Genomic DNA, 19,223 nt, shown 5'->3' with positions numbered 1-19,223 from the left:
ACGGGACAAGCTCGCTGCTGAGAAACTGATACCAGCTTTGTGGGATTGCTGCATCATCACTGTAGTAGAGTTACTTCTTGGATGTGTGCAGTTTAGTCAGAGTGTTGTGGAAACAGGCGTCTGTAATTCAGAGCATGTGAAATGTCCCTAAATATACTCCGAGGTTAAATATACTGCTGGGAGGATGCTTATGTCAGAGAAGGATACGAGCACTAACTGAGCATGCCGATGAAAAATGATGGAGAATATTTATTTATTTACTCAAGTGCTGTGTTTGATAACAATTTTGAGATACTTTTGCTCTACTTTAGTAATTTATTTTTTGTGTTGTACTTCATTAAATGTGGTTACGTTGCAGATAAAGATATTAAACATCTTTAAAGAAGATCTAAAATGTTAAATTACTACAACCAGCCTGTTTATATGTTAATGCATGAGTGAAAACAAGCTAGGAGTGTTGCTCATATCTAACTGGCTGCTTTTCTTTACATACATTTTGTTAATAATGCTGCAATTTCAGGGGACTTTTGAAGTTCATGGGATATATCTCTATACATTTTTATTGAAAGTAAAAAAAAAAAAAATGTTTTTGAGTTCATTATGATCATGTCTTTATAAATTCAATCATTATTTATTATGGAAACAATCACTTATTAATAAAAAATGACTGGATGTCACTAAAATATCAACTAAATAACGTCTGAATTTAACACCAACCACCTTCTAATGAGCTAAACAATAATAAAATGAGCTGATTCACAAATAGTTTGGATTGTGTTCTTTTATTAAGGTGAGATAATCATGACAGATATTTCTTTTTTGGCAATATATCAAATTTTATATGGAAAATAACAAATTAAATCCCTTTCCACTAAGTGCCCCGTTGCAAAAACACCTCTCCAGGAAGTGTGTTAATTCCAGATCACATGACCTGCTCCTCATGATGTCATTTCCTCCTGAAGAAAAGACTGGAAGACTCCAAGGCTTTCTGACTTATTTCATAGAAAGTAGTCAACAGGTTTACTACTAGATCTGTAGAAATAACTTTACATTTTACTCAGTTGTATGTACAATAGTTCGAATAAACTTTCTCTGAAATGCCATGTGGTGTTTGGTTGTAGGCGGCCATGTTGGTTTTAGGCCTGAAAACAACAAAAATGTCAACTATGATGCCTGTAAACTATGCTACAAAAAGTCCTGTAATTATATTTTGACCCTTCTAATGCAGGTCTTTCACATAAATGAAGCCTTTTCCACTGTGGTATTAATATTTGTCGTGGCATTTTACTTTAGCAAATAAACTGAACAACTCTTCCAACAAGCTGAGAGTCTTTGTCAACATTTAGAAAAACTTTCTGTGCTTTTATTACTTGAAGAATGAATGAACTGCTGCACTTCGGTTCTTACCGACCTGAATCACGTTAAGACCACTGGAGGACATTCACAGCTGATTCAAAATGCTGCTGCCAGATTAATGACTAACACCAGGAAGTGAGAACACATTATGATTCGTAGCTTCCTGCATCAGCTTCCAGTCAAATGTTTAACTGAATTTAAAGCCCGACTTATTGTCTAGAAGTCTCTGAATGATCTGAGCCCAGGATGTTACTGCAGATAAAGGCAGTGGTCAGTTATTGACGTTCAGGCCAGACATTGAAACAGCATTTAGTCACTACGAAGCTTAGAACTCAGATTTTCCACTTTAACAATAAGTTAAGGCAGGTTTTTCTACTTTTATTACAGTTTTAAGAAATGTATAAAGTCTGGTGTGAATTGGAAGTGCTTTAATTCTGCATTTTTATTCACTTCATTTTAATTTCATTCAATACTTTATCCTTAACATTTTATTTTTCTTATATTGTGTCAAATTTCCACTGTTTTGGTCCACAGTTTAAATTATTCAACAAAACGAATATGCTCTGTTTAATTTGTTTTTTATTCAAATTTTATTAATTATTCATTAATTTTCTAATTAAATCTAATTAAATTAGCCGCTCTATCCTGTACATGTCGTGTACTTGTTCTAAAATGATGTTGTGTGATTTGTTTGTTTGTTTTGTTGTGTTTTGTCTTTTATTTGTTTCTGTATTTATTTGCTTCTGTATTATTCTATTATTACAGTTATTTATTTTTATTATTACTGTTGTTTTTATGGTTTCAGACTCTAGTTTCTCTTAATCCTCATGTTCTTTCCCCTTTAATGTGATATGGCATCTTTAGTGAGGTTTTTTTTTTATCATTTTATTTAGTGTTGATGTATTATTTTTATTTTGTAAATCTGTTACCACATTTAACTTTAACCCTCGTGTCGTCCTGCAGGTCAGAATTAACTCGGTTTTAAGTTTGAAAATGTGGGGAAAAAAATATTAATTTTCACAACAAAACTTTTGATGTCCACATTTTCAGCATTTTTGGGAAATCTTTGAACATTTTTCTTAAGAACATTCACCAAAAAAAATCAACCAAAATCCAGCAAATTTCACTGGATTTTGGTTGATTTTTGTGTGAATGTTCTTAAAGAAAATATCAGAAGTTTTACTGATATGTATATAATCCCTTTAGATATTTTTAGGATATTTTGGAAGATTTTTACTCGTTTTTTGAAAATATTTACAAAATTTTTCTTGTCAAATTTGGGAGATTTAAAAAAAAACTTAAGGAATTATTGGAATTTTCTTCCTGAAGGTTTTGCAAATTTTAAGAAATCTGGGTAACTTTTTGCAGAATTTTTGGATTTTTTTCAGACAAGGAAACAGTATTTTTTGGTGCCTGTAAATGAGGACAACAGGAGGATTAAACAAAGCTTTTCTTATCACTATAATTGCTGTTGTTGTTATTTTACTTTGCCAACACAGAACTTTGTGTATAAGATCAACTTTCTTGCCACCACCATTAATGCAGTTTTTCTTTTATTTTTCTTTTAAATTTTGTCTGTTTTAACTCAGATCTCCTAAAACACCTGCAAGCTGCAGCCACAGTGACAATAATCTGATACAGTTGTGGTTATAATAGTTGTTTTATGATTGTTTCTTCTTCTCACTGAGCTTTTCGCATGTTGATGTGTTTTGTTTTTGTTTTTTGTTTTTTTAGTGCAGACTTGATTCCAGGAGATGCGAGAAACGCCAGTGCGCATGCGCAGCTAGTCATCTGACGGCCGTGGACGCTTCGCAGCAGCAGCTCCACGGAGGGCCACCGCTGAGAACACGGAGCGGGACACGGGCAGCCTCCATGAGGGACCATCTCCTGCACGAATAGACGAGACCCTGCAGAAACAAGGGAGCACCGAGCAAACACGAAAAGGAGATTTTTTTTTTTAAATTATTTTTTTCCGAGCGGTTTGCAAGCGGTGAAATCTTCCCTCCTGAAATGTAGCCAGAGGAGACGGTGCGGGGTTTGTTGCGATCGCTCGGTGGCTGCATGGCTCTTCCCAGGGATGCCATGAAAACCAGAGCAGGCGACTGACTGAGAGACAGACCGCTGCTCCTCGCTTATCACAGACTGTGGCGGCGGGAAGTGGAGGAAGCGATGGATCCTGGTGGAAAGATCCACGTCAGGTAGCGTCCACGAAGATTCAGGGAGAGCCGAACGTCTCTGTCGCGCAGTTTAGCCGCCGCCGGAGCTGTCTGAAGGATGGATTTCACCCTGCTCCGGAACATCATCAGCAGATACGTAAGGGCCCCGTCAACACTGTCACAACTGTAGCGGCAGAATGTAACAATACACACACACACACACACACACACACACACACACACACACACACACACACACACACACACACACACACACACAAAATGCGTGTTTGTGTTGCGTGAGCGTCCACGCAGGGATGAGTGGGTGATGAATGCTCCTGCAGTGATTCCACTGGAGCCGCTCTGCTTGGCTGCATGTCACCGTGGGGCTCCACAATGTTTTTGTGGAGCTGAATGGAGAATGTGCCAGTGGCTACAGATGCAGCGATGGCTGGTGAATGTGTGGAATAGGAATGAACTTGGCTGGCCTAATTAAATGAGTCACAACATGCATGCATACTAAAGCATCTCTGGTCCTGCAGAGGGAATAAATCCCAATTAGGGCTGGCAGCGCTGAGGCCTTGTGGGCACTCATCACACGCTGCAGCAGGAGTGAAGCAGAGCAGCCTGATGGAAGTTGTGCAGGTTGTGGGAAGCGTCCACATAGTGATGCTGAGTTGTGACCGTCTGATTACCCAGCAGGTTCCAGGAAAGCATCTGGTTTTGGTGGGCGGCTGAGTTGAAAGTGAACCAACTCTGACTCTCTCATCAGACCGGAGCACCACTGGAGTATTGACACATCTGCAAAAAAACACACCGTGACCTCTCCACCTGACCTCGAAGCCGGCCTCAGGTGTTGGGTCTATAACAAGCGGTGTTCTGAGCGTTCTGAGCTTACAGATCAGGCGAGTGACAGTGTGCAGGGAAACATCAGGGGAAGTGAAACAGGGAGGAGGACATCATCTGTCACCCTGTTGCATCCTCACCCTGCAAGCAGACAAGGGATTAATCATTAATTCAATTATCCGCATATTGATTCAGAATCGGAGGAATGGATGGTGTGTATCAGGGCCTCTTATTACTTCGTGTATCACCTCCTATTAACCCAGCCATATTCTGAACAGCTGCTCCCGTAATGAGGCGACATAGTAGAACAAACATTACATCATGCAAGGTGATTAACGTGCGATGAGCGGGGCAGGTCCGAGGCCTTTTCTGCCATCAAGGTCACCGGCCACATGTAGCCGGCATGCAATCCTTTAATAAATCCGTCAAGACAAAAACACAGCAACAGCACCGAAGTAGTAAATCTTCTTCAGCCATTAAAGCTCATGCCTCTGATTTAGTCCGCTTCACTCCACAGCTTATGAGCCTTTCACTTGGTGCCTTGTTTCTTTATTATCACCCTGGCACTGACTTATGACTTGTCCTTGATGCTGTTTCTTTGTGTGTGTTTTAGGGAAATTAGAGTTTTAAAGTTGTCCTGTACAGCGTTGGTTGGATTTGCTTTGGTTTATGGAGCACATTGCAAAACTGGACGACATGTGAGACTTTCCTGGAGATAATAAAGTCTTATTTCCATTGTTTTTACCTGTGTTTATGCTGCATAACAACCTTTATACAGACAGAGTGTCAGTCAATGTCTGACATTAAAAGACAGCCAGTCAAACACTAGAAAACAGGTTTAAAAGTGTCTGTGCTTTGTTATTAGCTGTGTATTTTAGATGCCTTAGTCTTCACCTTGACTGTTGGTGTGCAAACTGTGTTGCCTGATACGCTCAGATAAGGTGCATTTATGCAGACTGTCTACCAACCAGCGTTTCATAATTAGGAGGAAATCATAATTTTCTGAAGTTAGTGCATTCTGTTCTGCTTGTTCTCTGTTCTGACTGGACAAATTGCAGGTGAATCGGGCCCACAGTGCAGCAAATAGCAAAGAAAAACGTGGTGTCATGGTGTTTTGCAGTGCGTGAAGTTTAAATGGGACATTTTGTTGCGTAATAACCTAAGTCTGCTCAACTTTTTTTCGTCTTGCTGGCATAGAAGAATGTCTAAGCCCTCATGCAATAAGATGTAAGAGGTGCGTGTTCACTGGTTCTGGCGTGTTAGTGGAATCTTGGTGCTGGGCAGAGATTTAATTTATCATTAGATGTGTCTGTAAAAGGACCCCCTGCGGATTGAATGGGTCCTGTTTTGTGTTGGTCTCTTTGGTGCCCTTTTCTCATCCCTGGTAATAATAGCGATGGCGTGATGCCTCAGACTGGCAAAAGCCGTGAGGTCATGATCTGGTTGAGAAGGATGCTGGCATGTGTGGGTGTTGTTCATATTAAAAATAAACAACAGGTGCCGTGGAAAAGCAGAAAAATGCCCTCATATTTGCACAGCTTTACCTTTTTGCATTCATATGAGAATGTTTCGGTAACGAGAATTTGATGGGTCAGTCTATAATTGAGGGACTTTTGAAGTCCAGGGGTATATCTCACATAGATTTTTATTAAAAGTAAAAATCTCATGTTTTTTATGTTCATTATGATCATGTCTTTACAAATTCCATCATTATTTATTATGGAAACAATCACTTTATTAATAAAAATGACTGGATATCACTAAAATATCAACTAAATAACGTCTGAATTTAACACCAACCACCTTCTAATGAGCTAAACAATAATAAAATGAGCTGATTCACAAATAGTTTGGATTGTGTTCTTTTATTAAGGTGAGATAATCATGACAGATATTTCTTTTTTGGCAATAGATAAAATTCTATATGGAAAATATCAAATTAAATCCCTTCCCACTAAGTTCCCCGTTCCAAAAACACCTCTCCAGGAAGTGTGTTAATTCCAGATCACATGACCTGCTCCACATGATGTCATTTCCTCCCGAAGAAAAGACTGGAAGACTCCAAGACTTTCTGACTTATTTCATATAAAGTAGTCAACAGGTTTACTACTAGATCTGTAGAAATAACTTTACATTTACATTTTACTCAGTTGTTCATATAATATTTAGAAGAATCCTTGTGTAAAATTGCCGTGTGTTGTTTGGTTATAGGTTATGAAAAACCTGCCAGAAGTCATATTATTATGTAAAAAGTTTATTAAAGCAGAGTAGAAGATTTAAATCCTGCCTTTGTAGCCTTAACGTGCTAACTGTGCTAATGTACCAGTGCAGCTAACGCGCTAACTTTACGCTCCTGTAGGACTTTAACTGCAGTTTATTTTGGACATTTCAAGTATTTAGTGTTTAATCTGAACCCCTGCCTGTCTTGTTTCTCCATTAAAGCTCTTTTATTTATCATTTAATGGGATCTTTAGTAAAAAAACAAAAACAAAACATGTTTGTCCAAACTTTAAAGAAATGATGCTAACGCTACAGTCATGCTAACGCTTTCTGAACCACATCGGTGCTTTAGATTTATGTGTTTATGTGTTATATATGTAGATTTTAGGTCTGAAAACAGCAAAAATGTCAACTGTGTTACAAAAATCCCACAATCTTCATTTATATCTACCGTTTTCCCCCGTATTCAGCTTTATTTACCCTTGCCCTCCTTTATCCCGACCCTCCTCGACATCTTATCACTGAACTGAACTGTTTTCCTCTGGAGACCTCTCCAAGTATCAGCAGATAAAAGAGAAAGGCCAAGCGATGTCTCCCTTTGATCAGAAAGGTGCCAGCAGGGCCAGGCGTGCTGAGGGGCTTAAGTAGGGTTTCTAGCAACTTTACAGCTCTTCCATCCCCCCCGGCTAGTGTTGAAAGGCAGAACACAGCCTGCTACATTACTGTTTTTGCCACGTTAGTTCTCACTGCTGCAAATGGTTAAGGGCAATCTATTCCTGTCCGCTTTCCTCCCCCTTGGAGATGAGGCCCTGGCGGAGAGACAGCGGCTGTAGGTGACAAAAACACACCAGATTTGTGTTTGGGCTGAGCTTCGCCCGCCGGCCTGTGGCGTATATCGGAGAAGACAGCCGTGCTTCTACCCCCGTGCTGACTCATAGGGAAGACTTTTAATTCCCCCAGCATTGCCCGAAGACAAAGTTTTCATTGTGAGCCTGTATTAGCACCGCAATGTTATATGCAAACAAAAAAAGAGTGTTTTTTTTTTAAATTTTTAAACGTGCAGATTACGGTTGCAGGAGAAAAAGGAGAGGGAGGGGAGAGGAGAAGTAGCACAGCTGGATTAAAGACTTATGTAACTGTTGGATCACAGCGAATCAAGTGGGAGAGGAAGCTGGGACAACAACAGAATACAAATTTTGTCATTTTAAAGTAATCTCCTCACATTCATCCTTTGGTTTTGTGGCAGGTAAACAGATCTTTGCGCCATCGGGCATCTGGTGGCTTTTCTCACGAGTGTTTGAGTTAGTATGAGCAGACGTCACGGCAGTGTTTCTTTCATTTCTTACCAAAATACTGGTAAATTAGTGTTTTCTGTTTTCACCCGTGTAGCGATTCGTTCCACATATTATTCTCTAATCAACATCATAACAGCTAATGGCTCTTACGTTCCCCTTGAGCTTCCTATTTCATTAGTTTCTTCCTCAATTTTGCTTTTGATGTTTTCTCTTTCATTTTATTTTGCTCCAAGAAAGAGTTTTCCACAGAGTGTAAGGATTCCTATTTGAACCAACTAAACACCCCCAGAAGATCTTAGTAATATTGTCTGGTGCATTAATACTTAAAATGTTTTCTCAGAGCCTTATTTTCGCTTGTCACATCCCGTTACTCTGCATTAAAGTGAGGAGAAAACCCTGCATATGCCACCTTCAGTCTGTATGTAATGAAGCCTCCTTGTGGTTCTGTGACTTTGCATTACGAAATTGCAGACGAGGCGTAGCTGTCTGTTGCTGCATACTGTGTTGCCATGGTGATTAATGGCTAATGAGTAGCAGTGGGGTGCATCTCCATCCTTTTTAGCTGATCAAGGTCTTAAGGCTCTTTTTATCTGCGACGACAAACTTCACAGCTCCTGTTAATAAGTTTCTGCATTTCCTTCAACATTGTCACCCCCTCAGTTTACACGGAGGAGACTGACTTACAGCAGCTCGTGCTACTTTCTCCCATTTGAATGTAGTGTAAATAAACAGTGTCCATTAGGTCAGGAAAACTTGTGAAATACCACCGGGTTGCATCAGCAAACAGGTACTAAAACATAAATGAACTTATTGAATTTAACTGAAGAAAACTTAAGAAATGTCTTAAATAGTTGAGGGAGATTTGAAATCCACGGGATATATCTGCAAACATTTTTATTAAAAGTAAAAAACTAATGTGTTTGATGTTCATTATCATCATGTCTTTACAAATTCCATCATTATTTATTATATTACAAATTAAATCCCTTCCCACTAAGTTCCCCGTTCCAAAAACTCCTCTCCAGGAAGTGTGTTAATTCCAGATCACATGACCTGCTCCACATGATGTCATTTCCTCCTGAAGAAAAGACTGGAAGACTCCAAGGCTTTCTGACTTATTTCATATAAAGTAGTTAACAAATTTACTACAATATCTGTAGAAATAACTTTACATTTCAATTTTACTCAGTTGTATTGAGAATATTTAGAAGAATCTTTGCGTAAAATGCCATGTGGTGTTTGGTTATAGGCGTCCATGTTGGTTTTACAACAGCAAAAATGTCGACTGCGATACAAAAAGCCCCGCAGTTATATATCGACCCTGTTGCATTCAGTTCTGTGAACTGGAAATCAATGTAGCATCACAAACTGTGACATAACTCTCAAAAATACCTGTTTTAAATTGAGGCTGTGAATACAATCAATGTAGTAATTTATAAATAATGTAATAAAACCTTTCTGTAAACGGTGTCTGACATTGAACAGGTCGATCATTCATTTATGTCTCTGGAGCAGCGTCTGAGTACGACATATTCTGCAGTCACGTTAAATGATTATGACTATTATATGATGTATATCCTGATTTGTTGCCTTTGCGATTTGCTAATTGCCTCGTGTTTAATTAGAGTTGAATAATTACTTCATGAAGTACCTAATTATGCTAACCTAACATATGCCACTCAGTTGTTTAATGCTGACCTGATGTCATTAACACTGTACATGTATGCAGTTATTGTTTATTACCTTTCCAGCTAATTTTAACCAGCTTGTTGGAATCGTGCCGTTAAGACACTGCTTGACTCCGCACCACCATCTGCTCAGCTGTGATACGTCCTCTGCTACATGTGCTGCTAACGCTGGAGTCAGATCTGCTTCAGTGAGAAAAAAAACAGCTTTGGCACATGTTGGACCGCTCATATGCCAGCACCGATGGATCTATGACAGTCCAACATCAGTGATATGTTAGTCAGGCTCCAGTGCAAATATTTAACTGTAACTAATTTCTATGGAAGAACTACCAGTAGTTTGTGCTGTATGCAACACAGTGATGCCTAAAAGTGCACTTCTAAACACTTATATTTAGATTTAGAACAAAGTGCAACACCTTTCCTGCATTAGACGAGCTAAACTCTGCCAACTTCTCTTCTAAATGTATTTACTCTCGTGTCATGCATGCAGGCGTTTTATGACCGTCTTTGCATGTTTATACATCCTGTGTTAGCACGAGGAGTTCATTAAGGAAGAGCTCGGTCGCAGGAATTTGATCTGCAGGTTAATGAGGGATCTCTGCTCAACATGCTTCTGCAGTGCAGCATTGCAGTACAGTGGAGGAAGTATATAACGGGACCATTTAATCAAGCCAGTTAATGGTGTGTGTCTTTTATTACATCTCTGTGGCAGAGAGGAGCTGCGCTGTGGAGGCGGCATGGATAGATCATGGCACTGCCAGGGTGGAAGGTAGCTTCTCCACAATGAAAATACATGCATCTGTAGCGCAGTGAAGTGCTTTGATGAAGCACCTGCGAGTGGTGGGCGCAGTAATAGAGAATGCCAGAACTAGAAATACCCTCATGGCTTTTTAAAGCAGCATTTCAACTTTTAAAAATAGCAGACCTGCTTCTGTTCTCTTACTGTGCATCCAGAGTTCAAAGAGAAAACTCTCCACCCGAGAGAGTGCAGCGCGGTGCAGTTAGCAACATGAAAGGAGAAGCTGCAGTGGTGGGATGTTTTTCTGTTATCAAATCCATCCTGTCATCGTGGATGATTGATGGTGATGTAAGACCAGCCTCGCCGCTCGGAGGCCGTTTCACTGTTGTTAATAAAGACAAAGCCTCCATGTCCTGCGACCCAACCAGCAAGCCACTTTGTCTGATGAAGCAGCGGAGAGAAGAGCGGACTGTGGGACGAGGGTTGATACGGATCAGTGAGGATTAACGGTCAGATAACTGCGAACCACAATGCAATCTCTCTGTGTCTTTCTCCATCCCTCTCTGCAGTCACGCTGTCGTAGTGTGACGCTCGCTGCCGGGGGAACAGTCCAGATAGAAGTGTGATGGATGGAGGATGAAATCAGAGAAGTGCCTGTTTAAGAAGAACATGTCAGAATAAAAGTGAAAGTGGAAAGTAGCTGATGCTGCTGTGGACTTAGTGATGTGGCTGAAATCGTTATCACGGTGTTAATAGCATTTATAGGTGTAAAGCAGTCTACTGTTTCACTGTTGTGTCAGAATGAGACCAAACTCTAGAAACATTAATTTATTCATATCGTTATGCTATAATTCCTCTTTAAGACAGTAAATGATAACATCCAATTATTTGTGAGCTCAGATGTATGTAAAAATATGCTTTTCATTGTGTGAGAGGTTATTTGTCCTAATTATTGATTTTTCTTTCTCTTTAACCCTCCTGTTGTCCTCATTTATGAGCACCAAAAAAATATTGTTTCCTTTTCTGAAAAAATCCAAAAATTCAGCAAAAAAAAATAAAAAATTCCCCAAATTTCTGAAAATTTGCAAAACCTTCAGGAAGAAAATTCCAATAATTCCGTAAAAGTTTCCCTTAAAAGTTTATTTTCAAAAAATCCCCCAAATTTGGCGAGAAAATTCTTGTAAATATTTCCAAAAAATGAGTAAAAATCTTCTAAAAAATCCTAAAAAATATCTAAAGTGATTCCATATATGTCAGTAAAATTCCAATATTCTCTTTAAAACATTCACATAAAAATCAACCAAAACCCAGCATTTTTTTGTGTGTGAATGTTGTTAAGAAACATTTTTGACATTTCTCTTTTCCCATCAAAAATGTTGAAAATGTGGACATCAGAACTTTCACATTTTCAGACTTTAAAATGGGTCCATTTTGACCCGCAGGACGGCTGGAGGGTTAATGAACCAGCGCTCCTTTACACAGTGCTGCGTTTGTCGTTTACTTCCATCCTAATTAATGACTGTATGATGCTGCTAATTTTCTTTCTTCTGGACCTTAGAGCATGCTGAGTTTTTAGCAATCTGTGGTGATTGTCATTGTTGAGTAAATTTGTTTGATAGTTCAACTCTAGATCGCAGCCTTGTGTGTTTTTTGTGCTATCTGAACTTCTTTAACTAGACACAAGTCTGAAGAAACCTGTTTCATCTGGAGCTTTTGTCCTTAACATAAACCTTTAGGAGTATGAACACTGTGCTGGACTGGAACCAAGAGGTTTTCAGGTTAACTATGTAAAGAACATGCAGTCATTTAAGGACAGGAACGATTCCTTTCATTAGAGGCACCATTAGAAAAGTGATTGTTATTAAGACTTTGTGTTTGTTTCTAAAGAGATCATGAGGATATGTTGGTGTAATTATATATAATTCTACAGTAAATGTTGTCATACTTGGAGGAGTTGGCCTGATAAGTAGATTTTACCAGAATCCTAGTAAGTGCTACATCGTCTCTTCCTGTTCGCCTGTCTTTTTCTTATTGACACATTTTTCTTGTTGCCTTTTTTAGCCGTTTAATTCTCTCATAATGTGTCCGGTGTCCCCGTTCGTCTCCTGCTCCTGTTGTTTGCCCCTCACTCTGCTTTCTGCCTCACTTTCCATCTCTCTCCCTCTTTCCATTTCCCAGTATCTCTCTGGGTCATGCCGCCCCCTCCTCTGCTAATGTTTTGGAGGGGTCTCAAGTCGGCTGACGCTGTCGGCTATTTTTAACTCTCTGCCGAGCGCCTGTTGATCACGGTGGATAAGTTTAGATCTGTGACTCGGAGCTTTTTGCGATGTCTGCTGATCTCACTATGGACATTACATTCATTTGATCTTGTGTCCAAACTTCAAACTTGTAAAAACTTGTGGATTAAGTTCAGTGAAAAACACACTTAACGGGATTATAGAGGGGAATTTTAAATCATGTGGACGGAGCGCAAATGCATTAAAAGTTTTGGCAATAATGAGCTCCATCTCTGCCAAAGCGATGAGGACGTTTAAAGCAGTGAAGCGCTGCTTCCACTGAAGTGCTTGTTCCAGAACTTTTCTGCTAATGGTCAACACTTCTGCTTTGAGCCGTGTCAGGCAGGCCGCTCTGCCAAAGGCCACGCTCACACTGCCCACTCAGGCCCGAGCACTGGGAGCCACGTAGGAAACAAACAGCTGAATGCTGTGCTCTCTTGACTCTTGTTTTGTCTTGGAGAGCTCAGTTCCCACAATAGTGTTTAATGAAGGACACCTTGGAAAAATATGTGCAGCGTTAAACTCCCAGAATGCACTCTGTGAGGCCCTGTGGAGCTACTTAGATCTAGTATGGATGAGAGATGAACTATAGGGGAAGTTTGCACGCACAGGACCCGATGTGTATTTAATTTTTTGTGTCGAGACACTGAATCGATTGTAAATTGTAGGACCGACAGAATAACTGTTGTTTTGGGAAAAGAGTAATCGAAGAATGGAGCCGAGCGCCGGCTGCAGAAAGCTACTGCAGGAAGAAGTGCAAAGATAAATGACAAATCCACACGAGTGTGACTCAGAGCTGATCCCGCCTCCACACATCACCAAACACACACTCATCCTTCAGCCGGCCTGCCTTCACTGCAAAGTTGTTTGTTAAAAGAAGCCACTGAAGTCGTGTAACGCGGTCTTGTGTAACGCTCTGTTTCTTGATTGCAGTGTTTAATCCAGAGCCGTTAGGTCAGTGTTTCTCTTGAGGCTGTTAAAAATCAAAAACAAGCGAACAGGCATCAACAGTTTCCATTCCTTTATAATTCAGATTAGGCTTGTTGCATTTATGACAAATTGCATACCGGCTTAGATCAGCGGGGATTAATCTATCAGTCATTTTCACAAATAATTTTGCCTGATAAATAACTCATTTTAACCAATAATCAAATCAGCTCCGGACATTTTTTTTGCTTCTGTCACATCATTTTTACTCACTTCCTTTGTAGTTTAAAGTCCTTCTATGGAAACGACACAAACATGGCTTGAAGTAGAGAGAACTAAAAATATGTCTTCTGTGATGCACAACAAATAAAAAAAGTTCCAGCATCTACAACATTTATTTAAGCACCCACAGGTGTTACTGTGACTGGACACACTGACTCTACGTACTGCAGATGTTTTTCATTCTTTTCTCTGGTCTCGTCTGTGTAAACGCAGCCCGAGCTGAATAAACAGTTTTTATCAAGTGTTTGTGGGTCTCAGCAAAGTCACTAATGGCTTTAAAGTAGCGCTGAGGATCCCAGATTGTTTTTGTTTTTTACAGAGTCTGGATTCTACATATCATTTGTTTTTGATGTTTTTTTTCAATGAAATATGTGGAATAAATTGATGAAATATTCTTTTTTTTTCCTTATTTTGGAACATTTTCTGAACAGAGCTGTACAACCATCAGAGGGTTAAAAATATGATGATTATTTCTGTTATTACGGTTTCACCCTCTGATGAATAGTAGAACTTTGGTAGTTTTTAATGTTTTTTTAAAGATAATATTCTTTTGAACCTGATGTTTGGTGCAAGAGGTCAGATGACTCATCATTAAAAAAAAACGTGATTAATTGTGATTTATAAAATGTTGCTGGTACTAAGAACAAAATATTAACTTATATATTCAGTTAAAAATGATCATATTATGCCAAGGAAGCATCATCTGTGCTGTATATGTATGTGCATGCTGTGCCTTTGTGCACGTATTTGGATGTTCATTTTGGCATGAGAAGCTGGATGACATTAACATGCAATTAAATCAATGTGCTCAGAGGAATATAAATCAAACAATAACAAGTAGATCATGAATTGTAAGCGAATCCAGCGTTATTTAACCCCGTTTCCTTATTCTGTCTCCATGTGCTGCTGTTTGTACCCATATATCATCTCTTTCTTCATCAGTGTGTGGGGGAGGAGAACTGGGTGGACAGTCGGACGGTGTATATCGGACATAAAGAACCCCCTCCGGGAGCTGAGGCCTACATCCCTCAGCGTTATCCCGACAACCGCATTGTCTCCTCCAAGGTGAGCGAGCTCCAGCCCATGAGTCAGCGCCACCGCATTGTTTGTCATCGTGCTTTTCTCTTCTTACATATTCAGACAGCCATGTAATCTCCTCTGTCGCCGTGTTTTTAAGGATGACACACTTCACTTTCCTCGTGTTTGTCGAGCCGTTTATCACCGTGGCTCTTGCCAGAGGGACTGCTGTGATGTGCCATTGTTTCCTTTTCTGTTTTTACTACACGTGTCTCGATGGTAATTTTGCTGCCACTCTGCTCCACAGTACACCTTCTGGAACTTCATTCCCAAGAACCTGTTTGAGCAGTTCAGGAGAATCGCTAACTTCTACTTCTTGGTCATATTTTTGGTCCAGGTGAGGCAGCAGTGGTTGTTTTTCATCTGTCTTTGTGTTTGAAGCTCTAAGGAAATGTTACCAGCTCTGATCTGTCCAGAAACATCTTGAAATCTCACAAGCTGCAGGAGACAAATGGCATTTATGAGTCGCATTTTGTGATACAACTTTAAATTTCCCCGTAAATCTGCCTTAAATATTTGCAGAGAAGCTGTTAGTTTTCACACCTGCTGCATTTCTCGTAACTATCTAACACTATAGTGTCAGTTAGATGCCTGTTTTTAGTAAAAGAATGTAAGAAAAGTGAGTCAAAGTGCTGGAAAATTGTGTTTCTCCTCCACAGACACACACAACATAATCAAAACATCAGAGGTTACCACAACCTTCATCATTATGTAGTTCATTTTAGTAGCATTTGCGATCAGTATATCATTTCTTACTTTTAGTATATTACACCCAGAAATTATTACAGCACCTTTTCCTCTGCACCTGCTCACTGCCCTCATTGTTTCCTTATTTCAAGCAGTAATTCAACCTGGATGAGAATTACCAACACAAGATACCATCCTGGAATAATCAGTGTTATTACTGCTCAGACTCTTGTTTTCCATGGGACTCTATATTGCACCAAACGTTGAATAATCAACCGAGGACAAACTCCTCATAGAAGAGGAGAAGCTGCATTCTTTTCTGATCATTTCTTCACGGCAGAATGCAGCACAGCAGCAGCTGGGCTCTTTGTTGGCTGCAGGTTTTATCAGCAGTGTGTGAAATACTGCACCTCCTTAATGGGACAAACGGGACACGGCACCGGTGTTTGAACTCTTTTGTCACCTAAAAAGTATATCTTTGCTATATTGCTCTCTGCATTTGCAGCTTTTAACTTTTGTGTCGTCCTGCGGGTAAAAACTGACCCCTTTTAAAGTTTGAAAATGTGAAAAAAATAAAAAAATCTCAGTGAAACGTCTGATGTATGGAGTCACAGGAGTGCTAAATCAAAATATAAATAAATAAATAAATAAATGTGGAAATATAAAGAGAAATAAATAAATAAATAAATAAATGGAAAAAACAGAAAATGTAAAAACAAAGACAAAATTTTCCTTTTTATTTATTTATTTATTTATTTCTCTTTATATTTCCACATTTATTTATTTATGTATTTATTTATTTCTCTTTATATTTCCACATTTATTTATTTATTTATTTATTTGTTTATTTATATTTTGATTTGGCACTCCTGTGACTCCATACTGATGTCCACATTTTCAACATTTTTGGGAAATCGTTGAACAGTTTTTGGTGGAAAAAAAGAAATGTTAAAATTGTTTCTTCAGAACATTCACAAATGCATTTTGGTTTATTTTTATGTGAATGTTCTTAAAGAAAATATTAAAAGTTTTATTGATATATATGCAATCACTTTAGATATTTTTAGGAATTTTTTTGGAAGATTTTTACTCATTTTTTGAAAATATTTACAAAAATTTTCTTTTTTGGGGGGAATATTTTTGCAGAATTTTTGGATTTTTTTTTCAGACAAGGAAAAAATATTTTTTGGTTCCTGTAAATGAGGGTTAAAAATGTAGGCATGTGTAAAAATAACAACAAATCATATCTGTTGATTTTAACTAACCCAGAATGAAGTTTGATTTCAATATGAGGATGCTTATGTTTTTGCATATCTGGTGCATTATTTTTTTTCCAAACTCAGCATTGCATTATTTCCTCTCCCCCCTTCTCCTTTATTTCCTTTTGTCCCCTCTTCTCCCTCCCCCTGCTCTTACTCTCCATCTTCCTCCCGCTGTTCCTCTTCCTGTGCAGCTTATCATCGACACCCCCACCAGCCCGGTCACCAGCGGCCTGCCCCTCTTCTTTGTTATCACTGTCACCGCCATAAAACAGGTAGGACACACACAAACGCGCTGCTTCTGGGAAATATTGCCCGCAGCCGTCCTCCTCTGCACACCAGCTTCCAGGCCTCGAACACACACTCTCTACCAATCGGCCGCTCTATTATCTGTAAATACACATTCCTCTCCCAGCGAGAGGACACGCCATTGAGTGTGTGTGGTGATGTGAGAAATATGATAATGAATGGTCTCCTCTGTTAATCACTCTCGCTGAGGATCCCATGCCCCTGGGAGATGCATCCTCTCTACTGAGTCCCCCCCTGTACTGAGGGATGGGGTACTATCAGTGATAGATGGAGCGGTTCTGGCTAAGGAAGCCCGAGCTTTACTGGGACATAAATCTAAAACATGACAAGTTGGCTAGAAATCCAGGAAACAGGTCACTAAGCTCAGGGAGCACAATGCTAATTAATTACAGAGTATGACTTTCACCTCTCCCCCGCTCTGTCTTGATCTCGTGCTACGCTCTGGCCCCAATTTCTCTCTGCACAATGATCTATATTCTCCGTTTCTGCGCTGCCAACGAACACATTTACTTCCTCCTCCTCGCCCCTTACGATCTTGTTTTCTTGTTTCTCTCTCGCTGCAAACCCCCGTCGCTGCATCTCTCTCAGGGCTACGAGGACTGGCTCAGACACAAAGCTGACTGCTCTATAAACGAGTGTCCGGTGGACGTGGTGCAGCAGGGGAAGCTGGTGAGGACACAGAGTCACAAGCTACGGGTAAGAATGGCCTCATTAGATGCAGTGTAGCACCTGAGGCCACAAAGCAACACTGCTGTGGTGCTGCATCGCTGGCTTTTTCTCCGACTGTCGCTCTCTCTCGCTCCCTCCTTCCTCTTCCTCTCTGCAGTCCTCTCTTAACTTTCTTTCCTGCCTCTCTTTGCGCTCTCTTCTTTTTTTCCCACCAATTAATTGCCCTGAAACTGTAGTAGACCGTCCCCTGGTGCAGCACACAAGAGTCCCTCAGAGGATGAGCAGGATTGATGTATTTCATGAGTGAAGATGCTCCTGTCGTCATCCTTTGATGTTCTCTTATGTCGCTCTGATGCAACTGCGGATCACAGTTTGGTAGCGTGGCCCATTGGGCTTTCTGACGATGATTTTTATCACCTAAAACCTGGCGCTGATCCTCTTTTTTTCTGCTCGTTTTTATTGTTTCTGGCCCGGGTCTGTTTGTCTCATGTCCACTTCAAACTGGCGCTCTGGACTTCATGCAACGCCGACAACTGATGATGAAGAAGCTGCTGATTGCCCTCTAAAGTCTTCTTCATTAAAACGTCCCCTTGAGGAATCCTCTTAGTCCGTGTTTTGTTTGCGGTGACTGAAATCTGAAGTCGCTCTGGTTCTGCTTTTTGTTTTCTGACAGATGAGCTGCTCAAGGTGCTTTTGCTTCCCAGCGTTGAGCTCACGTGTTATTTATGATCCAACTCTGGAAGCTGTATTTTCAAAATGCACTTAGCATTCACAGGTGTTGCCAAGTCAAGCAAATTTATGGGACATTACTCATGACTACTCAAACATTAAGCGTAGTAAATTTAGCATTTGTTGGAACTGTAGGTAAAATTCAGACAACGGGGTAATGAAGATGGGACGGACTCGAAAGAAACCACAACTTGCAGCCATTTTTTTGCGATGAAGGAGCATGTCTTGGATAGTTTCTGGTTAACAGTGTGTCGTACTCCAGCTAATATGCTTAACATCTTTTCTAATGGAGTTTGTTGCCAAAAGAAAAATTAATACAATAGAATCACCACACTTATTGTGCAGGGATGGGGGTCTGTGACACCACTTATCAGGTACTTACAGTGCTGTCTTGAGTGATCCATGATCAGGCAGTTTCACAACCATTCACATCGACGTGTGTGCCTTTTGAGCTGTTATTGGGCTGTTTGCCATGTGAATAGGGACTGACAGTAAATATACACCACTGTTCAAAAGTTTGGGCTCACTTAGAAATGTCCTTGAAAGAAAAGCTTTTTTTTTTCAATGAAGGTAGCATTAAATGAATCAGTGTAGACATTGTTAATGTGGTAAATTTCTATTCTAGCTGGAAATGTTGCATGGAATGTCTCCATAGAGGTACAGAGGAACATTTCCAGCAACCATCACTCCTGTGTTCTAATGCTACAT

The 19,223-nt window shown here is 39.8% G+C and overlaps 1 protein-coding gene across 5 annotated transcripts in view; it reads left to right on the top strand.

Annotated features, from left to right (window-relative positions):
• The first annotated feature begins 3,127 nt into the window (after positions 1–3,127).
• LOC110969713 (phospholipid-transporting ATPase IH-like) overlaps positions 3,128–19,223 on the top strand; it is a 47,948-nt gene continuing 31,852 nt past the window's right edge. For all 5 annotated transcript variants that reach the window (XR_007946247.1, XR_007946246.1, XM_051958433.1 and 2 more), the window contains exons 1-5: positions 3,128–3,669; positions 14,728–14,850; positions 15,110–15,199; positions 17,003–17,083; positions 17,706–17,813. Coding sequence is in view for 3 of the 5 variants with exons in the window: in XM_051958433.1 (XP_051814393.1) it covers positions 3,631–3,669; positions 14,728–14,850; positions 15,110–15,199; positions 17,003–17,083; positions 17,706–17,813 (441 nt within the window). In the remaining 2 variants the exon portion in view is untranslated. The remainder of the gene's footprint in view (positions 3,670–14,727; positions 14,851–15,109; positions 15,200–17,002; positions 17,084–17,705; positions 17,814–19,223) is intronic.

This window comes from Acanthochromis polyacanthus, chromosome 14, assembly GCF_021347895.1.
Source record: "Acanthochromis polyacanthus isolate Apoly-LR-REF ecotype Palm Island chromosome 14, KAUST_Apoly_ChrSc, whole genome shotgun sequence".
In the NCBI taxonomy this organism is placed as follows: domain Eukaryota; kingdom Metazoa; phylum Chordata; class Actinopteri; family Pomacentridae; genus Acanthochromis; species Acanthochromis polyacanthus.
Note: the sequence above shows the minus strand (reverse complement) of the source record. Positions and strands in the feature narration are given on the sequence as shown.